The following is a 23,959-nucleotide window of genomic DNA, read 5'->3' on the forward strand; positions in this document are numbered from 1 at the left end:
TTGACTGTTCCAAAGTCAGTAGTCAGTTGGGATATTGGACTCTAATTTTGTCAAGATGTTACCATTGGGGGAAAGTAAGTAAAGGCACATGGATCTCTCCATATTGTATCTTACAGCTGCATGGGAATCTTCAAATATCTCAAAATCTAAAATTTACTTTAAAAAATGTAGGTGATAGTACTGCAGAAAGAGAGTAAATTGGGCTAAAATTATGAAGATGAGAGAAAGAAGTTTGGGAAACCCCACTCAAGAGATGATGCTTTTTTTATCATGAAAACTCTTGTTGTTGGCCAAAACTCCTCCAAAGGTTACTGGTGGTGAAAACAGTTTGCTGTGATGGATCAAGTGCTGGGGGCTTTATGAGCTGTGGTTTGAAGCAAAGCAGGTGGGGTCAAGTTTGGAAGTTGCATGGGAAGGTCAGGAGGTCAAGAGCCAGGCCAGCTTGGCCGGTGGGACAGGATGAATGTGGCCACCCCCTCCGCTGGCAGAGTGAGCTGGTTAGCTGAGACCCAGGGCAGAGGCTGCTGGGAGCCCCTGGGGCTCCCTTGGTGGCCACCAGCAGGACAGGGACCACCTTGGGAATATTTTCAGGGGAAGGAAAGCAGCCCTCTAAGAAGTTCTGTGGGCAAGACTGGGCCAGACTGAGGAGGCAGGGGCATGGACTCCATGGGTGAGTACTGTGGTTCTTGGACCCTTTGATGCCTTGGACCTACAGAGGAAACATGGACAAGAGTTGGAGGTGTTTTTATTTTTTAAGAGTTCAGTTGTTCAGGTGTGGCCTTATGTATATTTGGTATAAAGCAGTGCTTATTGTGCATGAGAATCACCTAGGGGCTTGTTAAGATGCAGATTTCTGGCACTACTCCTAGAAATTCTGGTTTCATAGGTCTGGGATAGGGAGGGGAGTTTGCATTTCTAACAAGTTTCCAGGTGATACTGGTGCTGATCCTTCACTGGGGTAAAAGGGTGCAGGCAAGAAAACCAGAGTGATGGCACGGTCCCTCCCCCAGGAGGCCCTAGGCAACGTCCTCATCCCTGCCTGGCACAGCTGGGGAGGCCTGTGGTTTGTGATTCCAGCAAGGCAGCGACAAGGCATCTGCACAGGACTGAAGGGCAGTGAGGTGAGTGTGTGCTGGGGGCTGTAATGGAGGACAGTCGGGTTTGGACTTGAGGGTAAATTCTCAGAGGGACGTAAAATGGGATTATTGGATGTTTTGAGGGTGGCGAGGAGGCCAGGGGATTACCGAGAGCCGGACGGACTGCTAGAGGAGAGGAAGGTCTAGGATAGAGGCGCTAATGCAGCTACTGGAGTGCGTGAGGCGTAGGGTGGGGCGCTAAGGAGGTCCCTGGGGAGTCCTGGGGAAGGCTAGGCTGCGGAAGGCCCAGTAGGGGTAGGGGAGCAATGGATGTGTGTGTGATTCCTATATAAGTTGGGGTTTTGAGATTTGGGGGCTAGGAGCTGATGTGGGGTTTAGCTTTCAAGGGCTGAGAGGCGATGTGAGGCTGGGATTTGGGGCCCACAGAGTGGCGGTGAGTCCGGGTACCGAGGGCGACCTAAAGGGGCAGCGGAGGGAAGCGGGGGTGGGGACGAGGCTGGGGCGGAAGTATATGTCCCTCGGCTCGGAGGAATACGGCGGGGGCGGGCCGCCGGGGGGTGGGTGGGGACCGCGCCGGAGGGGCGGGGCAGGGCGGCGGGAGCCGGGCGGCTTGGGTAGCGCCGCTGAGTCCCTGCTGGAGCTGAGCCGGGTGGCCGCGCCTCCTTCCCCGTCCCCGCCTGGAGTCCCGCGGCGCCGCCGCCGCCCCGCCGCCCCCGCCGGCCCCGCCGTGACGAGGGCATGAGCCTGGCCCGCCGCCTGCCTAGCCAGCGCCCCCAGACGGGGCCGCGGCGCCCAGGTAACTAGAGGGGCACGAGACGGGGAGGGGGCCTTAGGCCGCGCCCGAGCCCTCGAGACCCTTGGCAACTCTAGCCTGAGCACTCTGAAGCCCATAGGATCCTCCTACCCTGTGAAGGGGCCTCAGAGATCCGCCTACAAAACCAAGTCCTGGCCCCTGAAACTAACCCCTGCTGTCCTTTGCAGGGAAGCCTAGGTCGGGGCCTGACCTCACGCCTACCCTACGTCTACCATCAGAGAAGCCCAGGCCCCTGTGCTCCCTGACCCTGGGCCTGCCATCCGGAAGAGGCATAACCCCGAGCATCACACAGCCCCTATCCTCCTCCCACCCTTCCAGCTCCTCATGGCCTCCTGCTCTCTCTGTGCCCTCCCCCACTGCCCCAATTCCAAGAGACTTTCTTTACTTCAGCTGCCCCCACTGCTCACTCCTACCTGCAAATGGTTCCTACCCTACAACGTAAACTCGTGGCCAATTGCCTTCTTTCCTTGAACCTTTCTCCCTGGCCCTGGGGTCCTGTCCCCCTTCTCCCCCAGGACTCCCAAAGGCCCTACTTCCCATTAAATGTTTTCTGTCACTGCAGAGGGGCATGAATGAGGCTGAGCACCTGGGTGATGTGGGCAGAATAGGGCTTCTGTTCAGCCTGCCTGTCCCAAGCCATGGGTGTGTGGCACTTGCCAGGAGACTTGGATGGAGGGTTTGGGATGTAGGGGACTGAGAGTCAAGGGCAGTGAGGGGCCTGGCAGGATTCACAGCAACAATTTAGGCTGGGCTTGTTTAGTGCAATTTCTTTCTTGCCCCTTTCAAGGGGGATGCGGCTCCAGTGCAGGCCACTCCTGTCCCCACTACCTGGGATGGATCTCAGAGGTGTGCCCCCATCCACCAGTTGCCTGACCTGCTGAGCCTGGGTACTGGCTACTTCTTGCTCTTCCCTCCAAGGCAGGGCAGCAGAGCTGGGCATGACCTCACCCAACAACAGTGGCCAAGGTGAGGCTGCCCAGCCAGGCCTGGACACTGTCAGCAGTGCCGTCTCTCCTGGGGCAGCTTTGAACCAAACTGTGGGTCTGGGGCCCAGAGGCTCACACATGCCTCTGGAAGTTGAGCTGGGTCTGACCAGGTGAATATTGGTAATGGTGTGGAAAAGGATGAGGACAAATCCCGGAGAGAATTATGGCTTTAGTCCCCAAATACTGAGCACCTTCTCTGCACTAGGCACCATTCTAGGTACTAGGATGGAGCTACTAACTAGACAGACAACACCTAGCCATCAGGAAGCTGACATTCTAGGGCGTTGTAGGAGACGGAAAGCGACTGAGTGGCAAATCAACAGATGAAGGGAGAGACAAATCCTAGAGTGATGCAGTGCATGAAGGCAGTGAAATTGGGTATTGTGATGAGGCTGACTGGGGGGGCTCCTCTGGCCAGCATGGTCAGGGAAGCTGTCTTTAAAGTGATGTTCTTTGAGCTGAGACCTGAATGATGCAGTTGAATGAACCTTGGACCATCTGCTGGAAGAAAACAGCAAGTGCAGTGGTCCTGCTTGGAAAAGAGTTACGCATGTTGAGGAACAGAAAGAAGGCCAGCACGCGGGAGATGAGGCTGGAAGGATAGGTAGGGATCCCAGAGAGAGCAGAGTGCCAGTGGTGTGGAGGCTTAGCACCACTTTCCTGACTTAAGGGCCCAGGAGACCCTGGCTGTTCAGTTGTCCTCTCCTCCCATCGTTTTTTCTCTGCCCAGTTGGGTATGTGATCTTTCTTTCCCACCTACCTTGGGACCTGCAGAGTTTCAGGTGGGTTGCTTGTGGTGATTTGCATGGGCGGAGATCAGGGGTGGGGCCCTCTAGGAAGCGGGACCTCCTCTTGGCTCCTGATAATAATCACACTGGGGTAGAGAGGACCAGGGAGGTAATGGGAAATGTCCCTGGTGCTGGAGAGAATCCTGCTGCGGATAGGATCTTTGCCCGGGGGTGAAGACAACTAGACATCAGTGAGACAGTCCAGGTAAGGCTGTCCCTGAAGCCCTGATAAGATCCAATCTATCAAGGGGTGGGGAGGCCCAGCCAGGCAGGTGGCTGCTGCTGCTCAGTCATTGGTTGCCAACATCAGCGAGTAGCGTTTGTTCTGGAGCCAAAGCCTCCAGGCAGAATCCAGGTGCTGGGAGGGAGTGCTTAGATGGTTGGCCCATGGGGCAGGTGGGCAGGTGGGGCCCACCCCACCCCTCTGCAGGCACCAGGGAGTCTCCTGCCTCTTCCCCACGGGACACCTTCCCTTCCTGGAAGAGGGTAATTTCAGAATCTGGCTCTCTCTGTGGAGGAGCCAGTGGTGGCCTGGTCCAGGAGAGGCACTGTCTCTGGATGAGCAGCTGTGTTGATGAAAGACTGGGAGGAGGAATGGGGGGTCCTTGCTGCCCGCTGCAGCATTGAGGGGGCTAGTGGGCACCCTGCTTAGCCTCTCTGGGTGCTCAGAGCTGAGACCGCAGGTCCTCTCCAATTAGGTCCTCTCCAATTAGCAGGTCATTCTTCCCTGCTGCAGGCTCGTGAAAGGCAGAGCTGGTTGGTGAGGAAAGTGGCCCCCAGTGCGGCAGGCCAGGGGCTGCCTCTGCCCAGTTCCTGGCCTGCTGAGCTCAGCTGCCCTCCATTCCTTGATGCCCCATTGGGTCTGCGCAGGCTCGGCCTGGGGGCCACCTCTCTTGCTTCACATGGCGCAGCCCTCTGGGGGATGGGTTGGTTCTGGGTTGCCCCCTCCCTTGATCCCATTGCCCATCAAATTTGTGAGTCTACCTATTGGCCCTTCCCCTCTCTCCTGCCTCCCCAACTCCCCCTTGCTGTACCGCTTTGGGCTTCAGGCTCCGTCTTGCACTTGCATATTCATTAGGGATTGAGTAAAGTCAGCACAACCTGTGACTCAGGGCCAGAGTGAGCTGCCAGGCCCTTTGCCACCCAGCCTTCCCCTAGAAGGTTGCTCTTCCCACTGGTCTATTTCTGTGGGTCTGATTCTAGGACCTGGGGTCAGGTGTGGGCCTATGGACATACATGGCAGTGCTGCTTCTGACAACTTGGTGGCCACAGTCACTAAAGGGTGTCACTGGGGAAGTAACTGATAGAGCCAGGAAGGAGCAGGCCTGCATTGGGCAGGTGGGAGGCTGGGTTAAGGTGATTTCACAGCCTTTGGCTGGGCAGCAACTCTTGAAATAAAATCAGCTCTTAGAGTTTTCGAGGCAGAAGCTCTGGGTCCAACATGAAAAGGGAGGTGCCTCTTGGAGTCGTTTGCTCATTTAAAGTAGGTGGATTTATTCTCATTTTTTCACTGTTGGGGAAACTGAGGCACTGAGAAGTTAAGCAGCTTGCTTGTCCAGGACCACCTGTCAGTTAGATTCATGTTCCTGGCTGGACCACGTCCTTGGCTGCCTTGGATGAATCCAGGGGTCCAGTGTTTGCTAGTAGGTGTGTTCTGAAAGGGGTCTTCCATGCTGTGGACCCTCAGCCAGCGGCCAGCTAGCTGTCATCTTGGAGGGGAATTTTACAGAGCTGGTCCTTGCTGTGGGGGCAAGGCAGACCCAGGGCAGGCGGTGGAAACAGAGTTGGGAAAATGTACCCATCTCTGACTGCCAGTGCCTGGGTGTGGCAAGGCTGTTGGGGGTCAGTGCCAGGGAGGGACCCCACCCCAGACCTTATAGGAAGAAAGCAGACCACTTGAGTGTGGAAGAGTCTCGGACCCCAGGGGGAGTGAATGAGCAGGGAGAACGCTGCGGGGTGCTGAAGAGGCTGTCAGGGTACAAGGGGCATAGGGGAGCACTGTCCTCTCTGCCCCTATGCCTGCCTGCTTGTGTGCGCTCACTGGAGGAGTCACATCTGTTCCTTGTTAGGGACTCTACAGGCCTCCAGGAGATTAGTTAATGCCAAGCTGCTGGCAGATCCAGCAGCATGCCTGCCCCAGGGCCCCGTCGTGGCAGCACAGATGCCCAGCTGACCACAGATCTGCTGCTCCAGTCCCTCCTAGTGATCCTGGAGACATGGGAGGCCATGTTGTGGGCACAGCCTTGCCCCTGAGCCTGGATGGCAGAGAAGGCTTAGGTCAGGGCAGGCAATAAGAGCCAGGTGACAGGGCATTCCACCCCCAGGCCTTCCTCCGTTACCCACTCTGGAGCTTATTTGTCCCTCGCTGAGCCCTAGGCTTGCTGTGTGAACTTAGCCATGCTGCTCATCCTCTCTGGGCAGCTTTCTTTTCCCCAACCATAAAATGATGTAAAATGGATGTTGGACTAAGTCATCACTGAGACACCTCCTCCCAAGTCTGAGTCTTCATTATCTCCTGATCTGCCTGATTCTGAGAGCCCCTAATGGTGCCCCCTTTCCCACTCCATATTGACTTCCTCTTGGTGCCCCCTCAGTGTGGTCCAGCTGTGTCCTCTGCCCCAGGCCCAGGTGGTTGCTAATTCTCCAGGTAATTCACTTCTGCTCATGCTCAGGACATGCAGCACTGCAAGGCCTGGCCAGACCCAGCACCCCCACAGACCAGCCCAGCCTTCCCAGCGCCAGGGCCAGGGTGAGGCGTCTGCCGCCACAGTAGCCACCTCCAGCCTGCCCAGCACATTCCTCAGGCTTATCTGGAGGCCCGCCCCACTGGACTCTGCCCTCCCTCCCAGGAAGCAGCACCCAGAGGAGCTGCTGAAGAGTTCCAGGGGCTGGGAGCAGGGCCTGAGCGGGCTTGAGCTAGAGAGAACCAGGTATCGGCTGGGGTGGGGTAGAGGGATTTGGGGGTCTGCTGAGACTGACAAGGTATATTGTCTTTAACCTCAGGGAGTATGAGGCTCACCAGAATCTGTGCCATATCCCAAGACCCCCCATCTCTGGGAAGGCTTTCCCGCGTGGAGCTCCTGTGCACAGGAAGGGAGCTGGCCCTAAGTCTACCCCAAAGTTGTAGCAGGAGGTAGGGCTGAACAGCAGCTCCTGGGTCACCTCCCTTCCTCTGCCCCCACCTCCACAGTGGGTGCAGAGCCAGTCCTCCCAGGAAGGGGTTAACCACCAGCTCCAGCCGTGAGGGAGAGGACTGGGCTGGACCATTTTCCTCGCTGCTGCTTCCACCTCTGTTTTCCTGAATGGTTTTGCCGTCCTGGGGTGGGGAGGGAAGGGAAGGAAGGAGGGCGGGTGGAGGGAGGGAGGGAGGAGTGTGGGAAGAGGAAGGAAAAAAGAGCGAGACAGCCAGGGGAAGAGAAAGATGTCACTGTCTAATCTCCCTGTCATTTTTATTTCCAGCAGGCGCCGGGCAAAGGAGCTGCTAGAACAATGCTGAGGTGGGCGAGGTGAGAAGCAGCCCTCGGGGCAGCCCCGACGGAGTATCTCGAACAGGTGATCGGAGGAGCCAGAAACCAAGGCCACCTGGGCATCCTTCCCCTCCGCTAGCCTCAGCCGGCCAGCAGAGCCCCCACGGTGGGGAAGCCATGGCGACCAATTTCAACGACATTGTCAAGCAAGGCTACGTGAAGATGAAGAGCAGGAAGCTTGGGGTGAGCCACCTCCAAGGGGCCCTGCCGAGGGACGGGCGGCCAGGACCGGTTCTAGCGCCTGGCATGTCGGGGTGTGCGGCTGCCCGCCTGTGGCTCGGCGTCGTGCTTTGCTCGTCTCGAGGCTTCTGGCCAGAGGGCTGCCTGGCATGTGCCTGGGCTCGGCTCTGCCTGCTGCAGCCCCTGCCCCAGCTGGACTGGCTGGCATCCCAGTGGCTGAGCCAGTGGTGGCCGCTGATGGGCAGGCGGCTCCCCTGCTATTGTTGAAGTTGTCGCCAGGGCAGCGGCAGGAGCGGCTGGAAATGCCGGGCTGTGTCTGAGCTGAGACTAGCTTCTCAATTCCCCTTGCCGCCCGCCACCTCCCCGTTTCTCCCCTCCCCTCTCCTGACCTCTTTTCTTTTAAGTACCTCATCTCCCCTGCTTCCCATTGCTTTCTGTGTATGGGCATTTATTTATTTATCTTTGGTTGTTGCTTTGACGGTTAAAGAAGTGTTTGAGAAGGAGAGTGGTTGGTTGTGAGGGAACAGTGGTGGTGTGAGAGGCGCAGAAGCTGATGTTTATGTGGTTTATGAATGAGAACCCGGGCAGCATGGCCCAGGGCTCTGGGCAGGCTGTTTCCTCCCAGGTGTTAAAAGTGACTAGGGGCTTGGAAGGTCTATGGAGATGTGGCCTCAAACACACCTCTGCTTAGCGTGCACCCTCTCCCACCCCCTACTGGTGAAAACCCCCCAGAAGGCATGAGGAGGGCCCCCAGGGACCAACTTAATGAGCTTGGTGAGGTTGTCCTAAGAGCTGCCTCTATACCCCTGCCGACCCTCCTCCCCCCTCCAGTGACGGGTCTCCCCAGTAGGAAGGTAACCTTGGTGACTGAGGTAGCCCAAGTCTTGTGTTTTACCTGGGTCCCCTGCCCCTCTTTTCCTTCCCTTTCCCATGGCCCTGATGGGGGTGGGGGTGCAATCGGACTGCTCAAGGTTTCTTGGTTTAGCTGAGTGGGGTGGGGGAGGGGCAGGGCTCTGATACCTGAGTTCCCTGCTTGGGTACCAAACAGAGCAGGACTGGCCTTGAAGCAGGGTAGTTCTTGCCCCTCCTTCTCCTGTGGCTCCCACCCCCAGGGCTTCTGTAGGGGGCTCTTCTGTCCAGGTGGTGGGCAGCAGCTGAGCTGGTGGGTAAGTTTAAAGTCTTACTTGGATTCGGACTGTATCCCAACCTGGGCCCTGGTGGCCATCAGCCACTTTGATTCTACCCCAAGAGAGAGATGGAGCCCACCTGGAACACAGAACAAGGAGAAAAGCTAAGACTGAGGTGGGGAGGCAAGGGGGTGGGGCACAGCTGCTAGTGTGGCTCCTCATTCCTAAGGGCCCGGACCTTTCAGGTCCCCAGGGGCCAGCTGGACTGAGGCCCTGTCCACAGCAGAGCTTCCCAGGAAGGCAAGCCACTTGGGGTGGCCACTTGAGCTCAGTACCAGGCCTGTTCCAGGGGGAAAGCTGGGAACCCACGGTGGGCACAGCCAGGGAGAGGGTTTGGGAGCTGGGGTGTGGCCAGGCCCAGTCTGGAGTCGCCGCCACTCAAGGAATTTGGCCTCCCCTGCAGACCTTCTGTGAGGGGCTGCGGCTACCCAGCCGTTTTTGTCTCAGCCCACAGAAGTGAGGGGGAAGGGTTGGAAGAGCTCAGGAGCAGACCCCCCTACCTGCCAGGGCTTTCCTCCCAAGACAGAGCTGTGGCAGAGTGTTTCTGAAGCACTGATCAAAGACCTGTGAGAAGTGGGGAAGGAGGACTCTTGAGCACAGTGGCTCCCTGGGTGTGTGTGTGTGTGTGTGTGTGTGTGTGTGTCTGTGTGTGTGTGTGTGTGTGTGTCTGTGTGTGTCTGTGTGTGTGTGTCTGTGTGTGTGTGTCTGTGTGTGTGTGTGTCCCCGTCCTGTAACCAGGCAACCAGAGTGCTCAGGCCCCCAGGCCTTCTGCCCCTGCTGCTGCAGACTGCACGGAGCCCAAGCTGGCGGGGCCTATCTGGGTCAGCAGCATTCATGCATTCATTCATCTATCTATCCATCCATCCATCCATTCATTCATGATCCCTTCATATGGTCATTCACTTGTTCAGCAGAGCTCTGTTAACCAGGCTCCTGGGACGTGAGGATTCTGAGAATAAAATGCAGCCTCTACCCTAAAAGAGCTCCTCAGCTGGAGTGGAGGCCTGCTGGAGTTTAGGTGGATAGGTCAGGGGCTGAGCCAGGTTCAGTAGTGCAGGGACAGACATGCCTCCTAGTGTCTCAGGAGTTAGAAATAGCATGGTTGTGAGTAGCTTATTGGGATGGGGACTGCCTGGGCCCGCTGTACCCTGGGACCTTGCCTGCCAAGGACCTGGTGCCCACACTGCAGAGCAGGGAAAGGGAGGGGGCTTGGGGCTGTGGCCCAGAGACCCCTTCACCTCCTCTGCTCTGGGCCACCCCTCAGCCTCCCCACTCTTTGCCAGTGAAAGGAACATTGGAGATTCCTGGGGAATGGCTCTTCCAGTCTTCTGGAGTGCCTGCTGACAAGAGGTACATCCCAGCCAGACTTTGGGCTGGAGGAGAGCCTGAGGTAGGAAGGAGGACGCCATGTAAGGAAGAGTCAGCAGCCTAGACAGGTGGCTGGGGACTAACCCACCCACCCCTGCTCCTTGCCACTTGGATAGAATCCATGAAGCTACAGAGAATTGGGGTGGTTTTAGGCACATGGTCATTGGCAGTGGTTGGGACAAGGAGGGAATCTCCTGGGGAAGGCACCGTGCTCTGGGGTAACCCCAGGTTCTTGGCTCTGCTCCTTTACTTCTAAGAGCTGGTTTCCCAGCTGCAACAGGGAATTAATCCTGGTCTCCTACATTCCAGGGCTGGTCAGAGAATGAAAAGAGAGGGGGAGTGAAAGGTCCTAGAGACAAGAGGGGGTGTTACACATCAAGAGCCCTCCCCGAGTCTTAGAAATAAGAGCTGCATTGATGTGCAGGCTGGGAGTGGGTAAGGGTCTAATCCCTGTCCCCAGGATGCTCCGTCTGTTGGGGTGGGTCCTCCTGGAGCCCTGGACAGAACCTTAGCGCAGTGGGCTTCTAGTAACGGCCCTGGATCTAAACAGCCTGTTTTAAATACCAACTCTACCATCTATTAGCTGTCAAAACTTAACTTTTGGATGCCTCAGTTTCCCTGTCTATAAAGTGGAGATGATAACAGAACTGACCTTTAAGAGTGACCCCGAGATTAACTATGAAGAGTGCTAATAACAAAAAGTACGAATAGGAAGCACTCAACAAATGTTGGCTACTTATATTAAACCAAGAGCAGAGCTCATAGTAAACAGTAACTTAGGAGCGCCCTTTGTGGAACAGTCGTTCAGAGCCAGCCAAAAAATGACTGCCTTTTCAATTTGGGGAGGGGCGTCTTCCCCAGGGTGGGTGTCATGCTGGTGTCGGCTGTCCCTAGGTCTTCCAGGCCTGGGCCCCCTGGAAGGCTGTGTGGCACTGCCCCTTGTGGTAGGCAGGGGTAACTGCAGGGCCATGCTGGCTGAGTGGAAGTAGTCCAGGGAGCCCTGATCCCCCTACCATCTTGCTCCACAGATCTACAGGAGGTGCTGGCTGGTGTTCCGGAAGTCCTCCAGCAAGGGACCCCAGCGGCTGGAGAAGTATCCAGATGAGAAGTCAGTGTGCCTCCGAGGCTGCCCCAAGGTTAGGGGGCCTGGGCCCTAGTTCCCCCAACCTGTAAACAGTGATGATTTGTTGAGTGTCCTGAGGTCCAAGAGCACCCTCCTGGGGGAGGCAGAGCTAAGAGGGATGTAGAGGGATGTGCTTCAGACTGGCTGAGTCCCTTGTGGATGCTGTCCCAGGTGACGGAGATCAGCAATGTCAAGTGTGTCACTCGGCTCCCCAAGGAGACCAAGAGGCAGGCGGTAGCCATCATATTCACCGATGACTCAGCACGTACCTTCACCTGCGACTCAGGTGAGGGGCTGGGGCTGCAGGCTGTGGGCTGGTCAAGGTCCAGTTGGTAGGAGGCAGAGCAAGGCTAGCCTGACTGGGTATGATGTGTTGGGGTAGAAGATGCCTTTGAGGGAGTGGGCCCCCAGGATGAGGTAGGGCAAGCAGGAAGAATCCACTGGCCTTACCCTCTCTGTTTTGCATGGTGGGACAGCTGCAGCTAAAGCAGATTGGGGGGGGGGCACTGCTAGGGAACCCTGATCTGGCACATGATGAGGTACTGTTTTCTCCAGAGCTGGAGGCAGAGGAGTGGTACAAGACACTGTCTGTGGAGTGTCTGGGGTCGAGGCTCAACGATATCAGTCTGGGAGAGCCAGACCTCCTGGCCCCAGGAGTGCAGTGTGAGCAGACAGGTGAGGCCTGGTGCTGGCACCGGGGGTGGGGGGAGGGAGTTGGGGAGGCCTCCCGGGGGAAAGCTCTAGGCCTGCTCATCCTCTCCCATCCAGATCGCTTCAACGTCTTCCTGCTGCCCTGCCCCAACCTGGATGTGTACGGCGAGTGCAAGCTGCAGATCACCCACGAGAACATCTACCTCTGGGACATACACAACCCCCGCGTGAAGCTCGTCTCGTGGCCCCTCTGCTCATTGCGCCGCTATGGCCGGGATGCCACACGCTTTACCTTTGAGGCTGGCCGGTAGGACACTCTTGCCCCTCCTCCTCACACCCCTGTCCCACCATGGTCATGATGGTGGCTGCCATTCACTTATGTCAGGCTCTGTGCTGGAAAAGCTTATTTATCAGCATAGCATGCTGAAGGGGAACATAATATTCCTATTTCATAGATGAATAAACTGAGGCTCATAGCAGGGAGGTCAAGTGAAGCTGTTTACCAAGTCAGACTGCTCAGGCTCAAATCAGATGCTGGCACTGTCACTGACTAGCTCTGTGATTGTGGACCTGAGTCTCACTTTCCTCATCTGTCAAACAGGGGATAATAGAAGTACCTCACTTCATAGGTTGGGTTATGGTGAGGATTGCGTCTCGCTTGAACTCTGAAGTCAGCCTGCCTAGACTTAAATTCTGTATAAGCCACTGTGTTAAGTTTGGTTGTTACTTACCTTCTAAATGCCTCAGTTTCCTCATTTGTAAAAATGGTTCGAGAAAAACTGTAACAACGAGGAAACTGTCACAGCGCATAGACCAGAGCAAGGTGGTGGAGAAAACAGAATAACTTAATTCTTGTAAAGCCTTTAGACCACCACCTGGCACACAGAAAATGTTCAGCATGTTTGAGCTGTGTGGTCAGACCCTGAGATGACAGCCCTGTTCCCAAAGGGGCCTGGGGTGCAGAAGAGCCTGACTGCATGTGCATGCATGCGCATGGGGGTGTCCCCACCACCTTGCCCTCTGTGCCACTGTCTCAGGATGTGTGACGCTGGGGAAGGGCTCTACACCTTCCAGACGCAGGAGGGGGAACAGATTTACCAGCGGGTCCACAGTGCCACCCTGGCCATCGCTGAGCAGCACAAGCGGGTCCTGCTGGAAATGGAGAAGAATGTGAGGGTGAGACAGTGCTCGGCTCAGTCGAGGTGGGGGAAGGGGGACTGGTGGGCAGGCAGGCCGAGGGCCCGGTGTATGCTAGTTGTCTGCAGCTGGCGCATATACAGCAGAGGCAGGCAGGGCCTTGGGCCTGCTGCCCTGGGCTTAGCCACTGTCCCCTTCTCTGCCCCACAGCTGCTGAACAAGGGCACGGAACATTACTCATACCCCTGCACGCCCACTACCATGCTGCCCCGCAGTGCCTACTGGCACCACATCACAGGTTCCCAGAACATTGCTGAGGCCTCCAGCTATGCCAGTGAGTCGCTGCTGTGCCCCACATCCACCTGCCAGGAGGCTCTGTGGAGGACAAGGTATACTGGCCAGGGGTCTTTTGACCTGGGCCTAAGTCCTGAGCCTGCCTCTGTATCCACAGGTGAGGGGTATGGGGCAGCCCAGGCCAGCTCAGAAACGGACCTCCTCAACAGATTCATCCTCCTAAAGCCAAAGCCCAGCCAGGGGGACAGCAGTGAGGCCAAGACGCCATCCCAGTGACTGCAGAGCTGGCGTGCACAGATGACTCCTGGGGCTGCCTGCTGTGGGGCTGCCTGCAGCATATTGTGGACGGCCTGGAGGGGCTGTTGGCCAAGAGCCTGGAGAAAGGGAGCAAGCTGTCCCTTCTTTGTCCCCAGAGGTGAGGCTGGACCAAGGCAAAGGGCTGGCCACACCACCTGAGCATGTGTGAGGGGCTGGAGCTACCATGGGACTATATACTGTTAATGATTTTAATATATATGGCTTATTAACATATTCTGTATTAATAAGGTTCCCCCCGTCCCTCCCTGCCACCACATACACATTTTTTTAATCCCATGACCAGCCACAGTCCAGGCTGTTTTTGAATGTGAGGGCAGCTGTCTCCCTGTCCTCCAAGGAACCAGCCCTCCTGCTGCTGGGGCCAGAGGAAGGAGACAAACAGCACTCACAGCTGGTGCTCTGACTGCTGGCTTTTTGCAAGCAGCCCAGGGACAGAGGTGGCAGGTGGCTTCTCAGTCCCTCTGGGCCTAGAGCGGCACAGGAAGGACTCAGACTTACACTGTGCCACTTGGTAGCCTTGCATTTGGAGTTTTCAGCAGAGGTGACATCTGGTTGACACCTCAGGTGACAATCTGGTTTTAAAATGGTTTCTGCCCAGGCTCCTTCCTGCTTAGTAGGTTGAGAAGACACCCCGGTGTGAGGGTGCTGGTTACCTCAGCCAAGGGGAGGATGGCCAGTCCGGAGCGCTTTCCTGCCCCAGGGCCAGGCCAGCAGGAAGGCTGCTACAGGAGGACTGCTTGGGGGGGAGCACCCTGCTGCCCTCTTTCACTGGCCAGGAGTGGGCAGTGCCTCCACAGAGGGAGCCCCTCTGCCCTGTCTGGCCTCCCTCCGGCCAGCTAAAAGCACTCAGAAACCAAGACCTTCCCATTTCTTCCTCCCCACATGGTGCTGAGGCTCCCTGCTGAAATGCAATTAAAGCAATTGATTTTCTAGTGCTGGTATTTATTGACTACGGTGCAGAAGGGCTATCTTTCTATTCACATCAAACCTTTGGTTGTGTGTGTGTTGGGTTTTTTTTGTTTAATATTCTAGGGTTCTGATTTGTGGGAACAGACCTTGTTGTAAATAACTACTATTCAAGTTGTGGCAGGAGGAGGATAAGGCAAGAGGCCCCCTCCAGCAGAGCCCTGGAGTCAGGGAGGTGGCCACGGCCAACTCTGAACCCGACCCAGGGAATGACCACCCCGAGGAATAAGTCAGCCTGAAGAAGGGAGCCAGGGCCAAGGGCCATGGAGAGGGAGGCAGAGCTGGCTGGCTCCACTAGTGGCACGATGACGCATGAAACAGATGATGTTGTGCTCTTTATTGCCAAAAATAAAAAGTTTTAAAAGACAACTACTGTTAATAAATATCCCTTCCTTTCTGTACTAGATCTCTAGTTACCTCCAGGCTTCTCTTGCCAGGCTAATTAACTGCTTTGGGCAGTGTTCCTACGGACAGGGCCAAAGGGGCAAGATCAGGCCTTCATTAAGGCCTTCCCCCTCCTAATTGAGTAATTGGGCTATTATTGGTGAAGTTCATTAACTGATGGATAGAGAACAAAATACAAGGTTTACTGGAGGGAAGAGAGGACTAGCCAGGGTCTATCACTACTCTCAAAGGGTCCTCAAATTAGGGACACTTGGGAATTTGAGTGAAGTACCAATTGGCTGGCTGGGGCAGGGACTGGAAGGTCTTGCAGGCAGCCTAAAAGAGGGTTCTAGACTCAATCCTAACACCAGAAGCCTAAGGTACAACTGAAAATTCCAACTTTTGGACAGAGGATTTGAAGTAAATTTAGAGCTGAAATGACTAAAAGAGGAGAGTCCAGCTCAGTGGTTCTCAACAGGGAAACAGTATGGCCCCCTAGAGACACATTAGGAAACAGGGCAGAAGGGAGGTTCTGGGGAGTGCTACAGCCAATCAGTAGGCAGGGCCAGGGATGCAGGCCGGTGAAAAACTGTCCTGCATCCAATAGCAGTGGCACCCCCGGTAACCCATCTGTGACTGAGCAAGGCTGGGATGGACCTGCCCTTTTCCACTGCTACCTTTCTAGTTGGTACTGAAGGCTTGCCAAGAAGCTTGAGCAACAGCTGTCCAGTCCCCAGGAGCCAAAAGTCTAAGGAGACCTGAAATTGAACTGCTGTTTTTGCTGGAACAGGTGAGCTGCAGCTAGTTTATAGTTAGGACGTCACTCTGGATCTCGTGGCTCAACTGGGTCTGTAAATCACTGAGCTTCTTCTTCAATCCAGAGAGGGCTGAGAGGACAATGGTTTCAGGGCGCAGAGAGCCACAGGACTCCACATTGTAGTAGAACCTGGGAGGCAAGAATCCGGTGAGTTCTCCACGAGGCAGGCTGGCTGGCCTGAGCTTTTGGCCACGCACCACCCTCTCCCCTCCCTTCTGGGTCCTGACTCCTTTCCCACCATGAACTCGACCTTGCCCCAGGGCTGACCTCCATGCAACCTCTTACAAACGGTTCTTCCAATGCACTTTGCAAGACCTCAAAGAGGCCAAAGCTACCTCAAAAAGATATTGTGAAAATCTCAAAACACTTGTGTAAGGATGTATTCCACACTGAGGGAAAAGTGGAACATCATAGTGTCACCTGCTCCAGCATTTTCATATCTGTCACTAAAAGGCTTTGGACAGTTTGGGCCCTAGGTTTGATCCTAGGCTGATCCTTCTTTGGGAGTTGAAAATCAGGACAGGAACAGATAACTGGAGGGTCCCCCTTTCTCACAGTGACCAAAAGGGGGATGATAATCTGCCTCGGGATGTGTACGTACTGCGGGTTCAGCAGTTACCAGTCCCTCCTCAGCTTACAGGAACTGGGATGAAGAGAAGAGGTCTCCCTGACCCGGAGCCTGCACCAGAACTGTACGTTCTTACACACTTCATCTTCAAGTGCCAAACCAGGATCTTACCTCTCCGGCTTGCCATTGGGGTCATAGGGAGCCTGCGACTCGTCCTCGTCCAGCTCTGAGTACTCACTCTTCGGCCTGAGGTCAAACACAGATCAGCACAGGGTGGCTAGTTTTAGGGCGCCCATGTCTCAGTGAGGCTACCCCATCTTAGTCACTAGGAGCCACTTCCACTGCCCCCACCCTAACTACCTGCTTCCATTCCCCCCAGAAACATACCATTCCTCTGGCTTGGGGTACACCGTGTGTCTCAGGGCATTGTCAGGATCGTATTCAAAAGCCACCCCTGCAGTCGGGTTCCACTTGGCGTGTTCCTTGCCAAAGCCCTTTTTGGCATAGGCTCGAAGTCTCAGCTCCTGGCCCTTTCTCAGCTTGACGATGAGAATGTCTGTGGGGAGAGGTGTGCGTCAGTGGAGGGCCAGCAGAGGCACAGTTCTCCAGTCTGACATGGAGGGCCACTGGAAGACCAGACAGCATGAGACGCTGGGTCTAGTTGCTGCCTCCATTGAGCCCCTTACCGTCCTGCTCCACATAGTCACTGGGGTCATTATCTCGGTTGCGGGATGTCACCTGTAGGGAGCCCGAACAGAGGCGTGTATTAGCTATTGCTCATCTCCCCACTCACCTCTTCTGGCACCCACCTTCCAGAACCTCCAGATTACAAGCTGCCAAGGCAGGGAAAGGATGCCCGAGGATGAGATGGTAGACGTGCCCACTAGGACCCAGTCTGTGCTGGCGAGTGGACTCTAACCCTGACCTCAGGGCTTTGTGACAGCCTCCTCAGTCAGAACAGTACCATGACCTTTAAAAGGGCCCTTGGGGGACAGAGTGCTCACAGCACCAGTAATACTTCTGCCCACCCTGGCAAGAGTCCAGAATTATTAGCAGTTCTAGGCATCAGGCTCAGGTTAAGGCAGAGGGTAACACAGGGAAAGTCAGTGTTTTTTAAGAATCCACCCCAATCTGGCCCACTTGAAGCCTGGAGAAGAGCAAAGGTCCTAGGTAGGAAGAACGTTATTGACCGGAATGACCCGGGGGCTGTTGGAGATGAGGTCTCGAGACGTGACGTGACGTGTCTGGTCTTCATTGCACCGCACGTCGAGGGTGAACTCCACTGAGCACTCAGGGCAGAACTCTTCACATGTGCAGTCCTGAGGCAGGAAGAGAGGCAGGAGTGAGTCTACAGAAAGATGGCAAATCTAGCTTGGCTCCCCACTCCTAAAGGTTCTTCATCTGGGAAAGGGCGGATCACAGCCTCCAGGCTCTCGTGAATTGTGTCCACTGGCACACCATTCTAGGGCCGCTCCGGGGCCGGCATGCCCCAGTTCAGAGACAACCTATACGCTGGCACCCACATGTCCTTCCCACCCTACCTGAGGCCAGGCCACAACCAGGAGACACACTGCTAACATCTCACCCTGCCCTCCGAGCGCTCTTCCTCGGAGAACCAAGGCACTAAGTAAGAGGAGGAGGCTTTCATACCACCTAGTTCAGCATCCCATGAGCTAAGTGCACTCCCCTGGGAATGCAATCATCATTTAAAATAAATTAATCCAGGGAACAATAGAAAAAAAGTACCTTTTAAGTTCCAGATTATTGATCTTTTATAAAAAAAATTTCATACAAAAATGTATGAATTTATGGAAAATTTCATATATTCACAAAAGCAGAGAAGAGTACAACAGACTGCCACCACGCAACCATCACTCAGCTTCAATGACGACCAAGTTTGCCGTTCGCTACACTGATTCTTGAAGCATTCCCGTGTTAGACACTACCTGCCACTGTTTAACTTCAGGCAAGAAGAGTTACTAGAATGTAATCAAGCAAACTTCTTCCCTCACACCAGTGAGGAAAATATGACTTCTGATGTTTTCAAGATGAGGAAGAACTAGGGGCCACACCTGGATAGTCTGTAATCACACACTGGTAAGGAAGGAAGGCAATCTAGACCCTGGGAACTGAATCACTCTTGGAAATATGAAATTACAGAATCAAAATGTAATGGACAATAAAAATGTGGCACTCAAAAAAAAAGTATAATGAAAAGAGAGGAGTCTGTTCAAGAGATCAAGAGACTAAAGAGGTTTAACAACCAAATGCAATGCATGAATTTTGACTGGATCACAGACCCACAAACAAAAAATAATTAAGGACATTTTGAGCATAGCGAGGAAAACCCGAATTTAGACTGTATGTAGATAGTACAAATCAATGCTAACTTTTTTAGGCATGATAACAGTGTGGCTATGTTAGGAAAATATCCTTATTTTTAGGACATGCATGCTGATGTAGTTAGGGGAGAAGTGTCATGAATTCTACAATGTTCTTTCAGTTGGTTCAGCAAAAATAACATCTACGTGAAAAATAAAGCAAATGTAGCAAAATACCAACAACTGAAAATTATAAGTGAAAAGAGAGTCAAGTATTCTATTTTTAACTTTTCTGTAGATTTTCCGAAAAAAACGAAAACAAAAAACCCATACCATCTTTGTTCAGTAAATGCAATACTAGAACAAAATTTAATGGAAGGAATTGGTAGGTCGCAGGGGATGCGTATCTTTCTATAAGATAGTGACAAATTGCTCTTCAACTGGTTGTACAACTGTCCCCACTAATATATGTGATGTTTTCTTAAAAACAAAAATCTGGAGACATGAAGCAAAAATGGTGAGATGTTAAAATGTGACAAGTGGTTTGGTGGGAGCACAACTATTTGTTATATTAGCTCCACGCTTTGCTGAGTGCTTGAATATTTCTTTTAAAAAACATATAAATTTACAAAGTATTATCAAATCAGCCACCACAAAAATGACATGTCCTTGGGAATATTAGAAAATAAGTTGATTCAGGATCATGCAGAGTCATCAAGAAGGAAGAGTCTCAAGCTGTTACCTAATACAGCCCTCGTGAAAGGCTATGGGTGTAACATAATCCTGTCCTACTCTCTCCCCAGTCCTAAACCTGGTAACTTTTTTTTAAATTAAAGTATCGTCAGCTATAATGTATCAATTTCTGGTGTATAGCACAATGTCTCAGTCGTGCATATACATACATATATTCGTTTCCATTTTTTTCATTAAAGGTTATTACAAGATATTGAACATAGTTCCCTGTGCTATACAGAAGCAGCTTTTAAAAAAAATCTATTTTTATATATAGTGGCTAACATTTGCAAATCTCAAACTCCCAAATTTACCCTTCCCCCTCTTTTCTCCAGCCATAAGATTATTTACTATGTCTGCAAGTCTGTTTCTGTTTTGTAGCTGAGTTCGTAGAGTCCTTTTTAAAAATTGTTTTTAGATTCCACACATGAGTGCTACATGGTATTTTTCTTTCTCTTTCTGGCTTATTTCACTTAGAATGATGATCTCTACGTCCATCCATTTTGATGCAAATGGCATTATTTTATTCTTTTTTATGGCTGAGTACTATTTCATTGTATAAATATACCACAACTTCTTTATCCAGTCATCTGTCGATGAACATTTAGGTTGCTTCCATGTCTTGGATAAGCCTGGTAACTTATCCTGAGAAAGGGAGCCATGTTTAACTAGCAGAACCTATGAGGTGATGCATAAAGCTGCCAGACACCAGTACCCCAGTCCCTCAGGTGTTGCTCTGTAGGACAGTTCTCACTCCCTCTGCTCCTCTAGACAATCTCCACATTGTCTAAAAGCTGGAAGCAAGATGTCAGGAAAAATCCCTTTGAAAACTAAAATTCCCTGCCTCCCTTGACTCTCGACCTTCCACCCAATCACACAGCATACCCGGGAGTACTGCAGCTTGTCCACAATGTCATCACTAGTCAGGGGGATTAATCCTGGAAGACAAAGAAAAGTTCTTAAAAGAAGGCCTAGGGGCCAACCCAAAAGGAATCCCCTTGGTAGTGAGGAGACTTCCTCCTCTGACACCCGCACAGCCCCCTCCCTTTAACTTTCCAAACTCAGCACTCACCAAGCCTGTGAGCAATGAACTCGTCATGAAGGACTGAGGAATTGGCATCAATCTGAACCCAGTCAATTGCTAAAGAATGAAGGAAGCAGAGAAGCAGACATGAAGTTTAGCCACCAAATTCACCTTAAGACTTCAAAAAAGTGGTTCTCCAGATTTAAAAATCATCTAATGATTACGTAATTGCAGAGACTTGGGCCAGGCTGCCAAAGATGCTTGATTCCACAGCTTTCGAGCGGGGCCCAGGAAGTTGCATTTTAAAAAGAACCACACACAGCACACCTCACTTCCCTGCTCAGGTAGATGTGATACAGGGAGTTCCCTGTACCACCCAGAAAAACACCGACAGAGAATATCATGGGAGTGGGAACATGTTTCTTTCAGCTGAATATTTCTGTGGGAAGCACTTAAATCTGCTACCTTTGCCAACACCAAATCCAATGACACAAACTATTTGGGCACTTACAAGTTAGACAAACCCCAGAAAAGTAAGAAACTTATGGTACATACCTCATGTTATGATATAATAACCAGCTTACCCAATATAATACTTTATTATCACTCAACCAACTAATGCTTACAAAATTCCTTTAATGAGCAAGGCATACTCAGTACATAAGTCAATCCCAACCAGCAATGAACTAGTAGGAGGGTAAGAACTGTACAGCCACACACACTTGACTTAAACACACATTTACTCACTCATTCATTTAAATAAAAATCTGCACATAAACAATTAAATTCAGAAAGCAAATGGCATTGGAGACTACTAGCCAATGAGGGGTGTGGACACCAGGAACAGAGATCAGAAGAGGACCAGACACGGCCAAGCCCCAACCTACTTTGTCCTATGCTGCCTTTTGTTTCCTCAACTCAAGCCAAACAAGGGCCATGAGCCAAGCTTTTCTGCTTCTGTCTCCCACCTCCCCCCACCCATAAGCCCTTAACTTCTCCAGTGTAGGTTAAAATCCTGAGCCTCCTATGAACCAAGCCTTGCTTGCCCTCCATGGCATAGAGATGAACACTCCCTCTAAGCTCTTCCCTTCCAGAACTCTGTCTAGAATTCTCTTAAAACACTTGGCATATTTTTCCTTGTGTTATAATTCTGTGTGTCTTGTCTCTGCCTCAAGCTTCAAAAATTCCTTGGGGCAGGGTCTTCAGATGTCTTAACTTCTGTATTCCTAGCTGCGGCCTAGAATGTAGCAGATGCTCAATATTATTTGTGGGAAAAGTGGCACTTAGAATGTCAAGGCTGCATCATGGAGTACAGTTCCTGCACTCCAAGCTCTGAGTTGAAGTAGTCACTGAGGGTGGTAATGGAAAAACTACAACGTTCTCTTGTTTACCAGTCATTTGGCCTGCTTATTTCCTTAGGAGTTCGCATGCCTGGTGCAGCAGCTATGACTTACATTTCTTTTTCCTAACCCAAACTCTGAGCTGACACTCAGAAAATATTTGCAGAATATGTAAATATGTAAAACACCCAATGCGAGTGGCTAGAACTGAAGCAGAAACAGATCCTCCCTCCTCGAAGCGCCAAAAGCACTGTAGCTATGCTTCTCCTTAACTGATCCAAGTCGATCTCGCATTAGCGGTTGTCTGTGGATTCATCTTTCCCCTACAGCTTCACTGTGAGCCCTATGAAGGCAAGAACTCTGTACTTTACAGCTCTGCATTCCCAGTTCAGCTCTGCATTCACACCACTGCATTCTCTGGCACTTACATGTCCTGTTAATGCAGTTGACAGAACAGATTCATAAAAAGATACCTCCCGGTACTGGACACTCACTAAATACAAGGCATTAAATAGAGATTACCTCACCTAATCCTTGACATCACCCTGACAGTGGCCCTAGGCCAATGGCACAGGGTCCGATCAAGTCTCCAGTACTGCTGTTTTCTCAGCGTCGCCACCCCGTCCCAAACCAAAGCTGGAGGCTGGAGCGCCAAGGTATGGGGAGGTAGGGGAACTGGTGGCCCTGGCAACGAGGAGGCGGGGTCGCTTACCTATTATGGGCACCTCAGCAATGAAGACTCTCCGGATAGAATTTGCCACCCTGAGGGATGAAAACCAAGCAGCATGTGGGCACCTCAGCCTCGACTGGCCGGCCCCGAGCCCCCAAAAGTCACAAAGCTTAAGCCCGGGAGCCAGTTCTGGAAATACATCCCGCCCCTCCTGGGTTCGTGTTCTGGGCTCCCCAAAGCCGCCAGCCTCTTCCCTTAGTAGCCTTACGCCAGGTCCGTATTCTCGATGATAAACTTGACATTCTCGTCGGTGAGTTCCGTGATCCTCACGGTGGGCTGGTTGGCGTACGGCATCCTGCCTCACCACTCAGCGGGCCTCCTGCGTCTGCCCCTCTTCGACTGCGCCTGCGCTAACACGAACCCCGCCACGGGAAGTCGGTCAGCGCGGCCCCGCCGCTTCCGGGGAGACGCGCTCACAGCGCCACAGCGCCACCTGCTGCACGGAGGCCGGACAGCTCTGGCCCGACGCTGTCTACCCGCCACCTGCTTTAAAAGTGAAGTTCAACCATTTAGAGGGCGATTTGGCAGAACAGGCACACACCCTTGACTCAACAATAACACGTTTAGGAATTCATACTGCAGACGTAGTTGCAGTTGTAAGCAATTACAATATAGGGAAGTTCATTGCAGTAGTTTGTAACAGCAAAAGATAAATAAAGCTACTTGCCTATTGACTGAGACCTGGTTAAATATACAGACATAGGAATACTATAACGTCTTTCAAAAGAATGACGTTTGTACATATATGGAAGAACAGAAATACAGTCAGCCCTCTGTATCCAAGGGTTTTGAATCTGTGTATTCAACTAACTGAAGATCAAAAGAAAAAAAAAATTCCGTGAAGTTCCAAAAGGCAAAACTTAAATTGGCTGCATGCCCAGCAATTATTCACATAGCATTTACATTGTATTTACAACTATTTACATAGCATTGAACATTGTATTGGGTATTAAAAATAATCTAGAGATGATTTAAAATATATGAGAAGGCACTCTCTCTTCTAAGTGAGACAACTGCACTGTCTATGGAGTGTGTAATTACTTTTACTTAAAACTAAGCACCCAACATCCACACCTCGTGGCCTTTCTCTTGCCTTCTAAAACGGCCTGCACTCTATGGAGTATGTAGCTCTAAAATCTACCTTTACTCAAAATAAATAATTAAGTAAATGAAGTATATGAGAGGTTATGCACACATTATATGCATACTACACCATTTTATATAAGGGACTGAGCATCTGCAGGTTTTGGTGGTGGGGGTGGGAATGGAGGTCCTGAATAAGGAGGGATGACTGGGTTCTTTAGTAATGAGTGAGTGTACTTTAGCGAAGCATACTTGAATGATAGGTTTATACCCTTTCCCTTCCTCCCCCAAGCCTGGATCGCACTTTTGAAACTGCAAGAAGATACAACGCTCTTTAACATATTATTTATAGTTCTGTGTGGTTGCCGTGGGTGGGTTATGAGCTCTTCATCTCTGCATCGTCAGTGCTGGGCAATGTGTCACATAGGGTGAATGTTCAGCAAAGAATTACTGAAGTCCCCTAAACAGCCTAGAGAGAGGTTTGAATGGTCTCAAGAAGGTGGCAGTGGCTTATATAGAGAAAA

At 52.3% G+C, this 23,959-nt stretch overlaps 2 protein-coding genes across 5 annotated transcripts; one reads left to right on the forward strand and one right to left on the reverse strand.

The window, feature by feature from the left end:
- Positions 1-1,703: 1,703 nt before the first annotated feature.
- Positions 1,704-14,402, forward strand: DOK4 (docking protein 4). Of its 4 annotated transcripts, none has more exons than XM_045504583.2 (9): positions 1,705-1,893; positions 7,145-7,395; positions 10,976-11,083; positions 11,242-11,356; positions 11,626-11,745; positions 11,839-12,028; positions 12,759-12,897; positions 13,069-13,192; positions 13,310-14,402. In XM_045504583.2, the coding sequence occupies exons 2-9, from the start codon at positions 7,330-7,332 to the stop codon at positions 13,426-13,428; spliced, it is 981 nt and encodes a 326-aa protein (XP_045360539.1). In that variant the 5' UTR covers positions 1,705-1,893; positions 7,145-7,329; the 3' UTR covers positions 13,429-14,402. The 4 variants fall into 4 exon arrangements, with proteins under 4 accessions (XP_045360532.1, XP_045360539.1, XP_045360531.1 ...); XM_074370683.1 differs by lacking the exon at positions 1,705-1,893 and adding exons at positions 6,535-6,615; positions 6,689-6,818 and having other exon boundaries at positions 13,069-14,402; XM_045504576.2 differs by having other exon boundaries at positions 1,704-1,893; positions 13,069-14,402.
- A 356-nt stretch (positions 14,403-14,758) lies between these two features.
- POLR2C (RNA polymerase II subunit C) lies at positions 14,759-22,742 on the reverse strand. The gene is made up of 9 exons (XM_010967290.3): positions 22,561-22,742; positions 22,335-22,384; positions 20,331-20,399; positions 20,144-20,196; positions 17,396-17,524; positions 16,892-16,943; positions 16,593-16,761; positions 16,377-16,451; positions 14,759-15,766 (listed from the first exon to the last, which is right to left on the reverse strand). The coding sequence occupies exons 1-9, from the start codon at positions 22,644-22,646 to the stop codon at positions 15,622-15,624; spliced, it is 828 nt and encodes a 275-aa protein (XP_010965592.1). The 5' UTR covers positions 22,647-22,742; the 3' UTR covers positions 14,759-15,621.
- Positions 22,743-23,959: the final 1,217 nt, after the last annotated feature.

The sequence above is a fragment of the Camelus bactrianus genome, chromosome 9, assembly GCF_048773025.1.
Source record: "Camelus bactrianus isolate YW-2024 breed Bactrian camel chromosome 9, ASM4877302v1, whole genome shotgun sequence".
NCBI classification, from domain to species: Eukaryota; Metazoa; Chordata; class Mammalia; order Artiodactyla; family Camelidae; genus Camelus; species Camelus bactrianus.

Excerpts from the sequence above, each read along its gene's own strand:
- DOK4 (XM_045504576.2), top strand. The coding sequence starts at position 7,330 with ATGGCGACCAATTTCAACGACATTGTCAAGCAAGGCTACGTGAAGATG. Across the intron at positions 11,746-11,838 it reads AGTGCAGTGTGAGCAGACAG|ATCGCTTCAACGTCTTCCTG; the intron begins GTGAGGCCTGGT and ends TCTCCCATCCAG. Across the intron at positions 12,898-13,068 it reads AAATGGAGAAGAATGTGAGG|CTGCTGAACAAGGGCACGGA; the intron begins GTGAGACAGTGC and ends TCTGCCCCACAG.
- POLR2C (XM_010967290.3), bottom strand. The coding sequence starts at position 22,646 with ATGCCGTACGCCAACCAGCCCACCGTGAGGATCACGGAACTCACCGAC. Across the intron at positions 20,400-22,334 it reads TGCTGAGGTGCCCATAATAG|CAATTGACTGGGTTCAGATT; the intron begins GTAAGCGACCCC and ends TTCATTCTTTAG. Across the intron at positions 17,525-20,143 it reads ACAAGCTGCAGTACTCCCGG|GACTGCACATGTGAAGAGTT; the intron begins GTATGCTGTGTG and ends TTCCTGCCTCAG.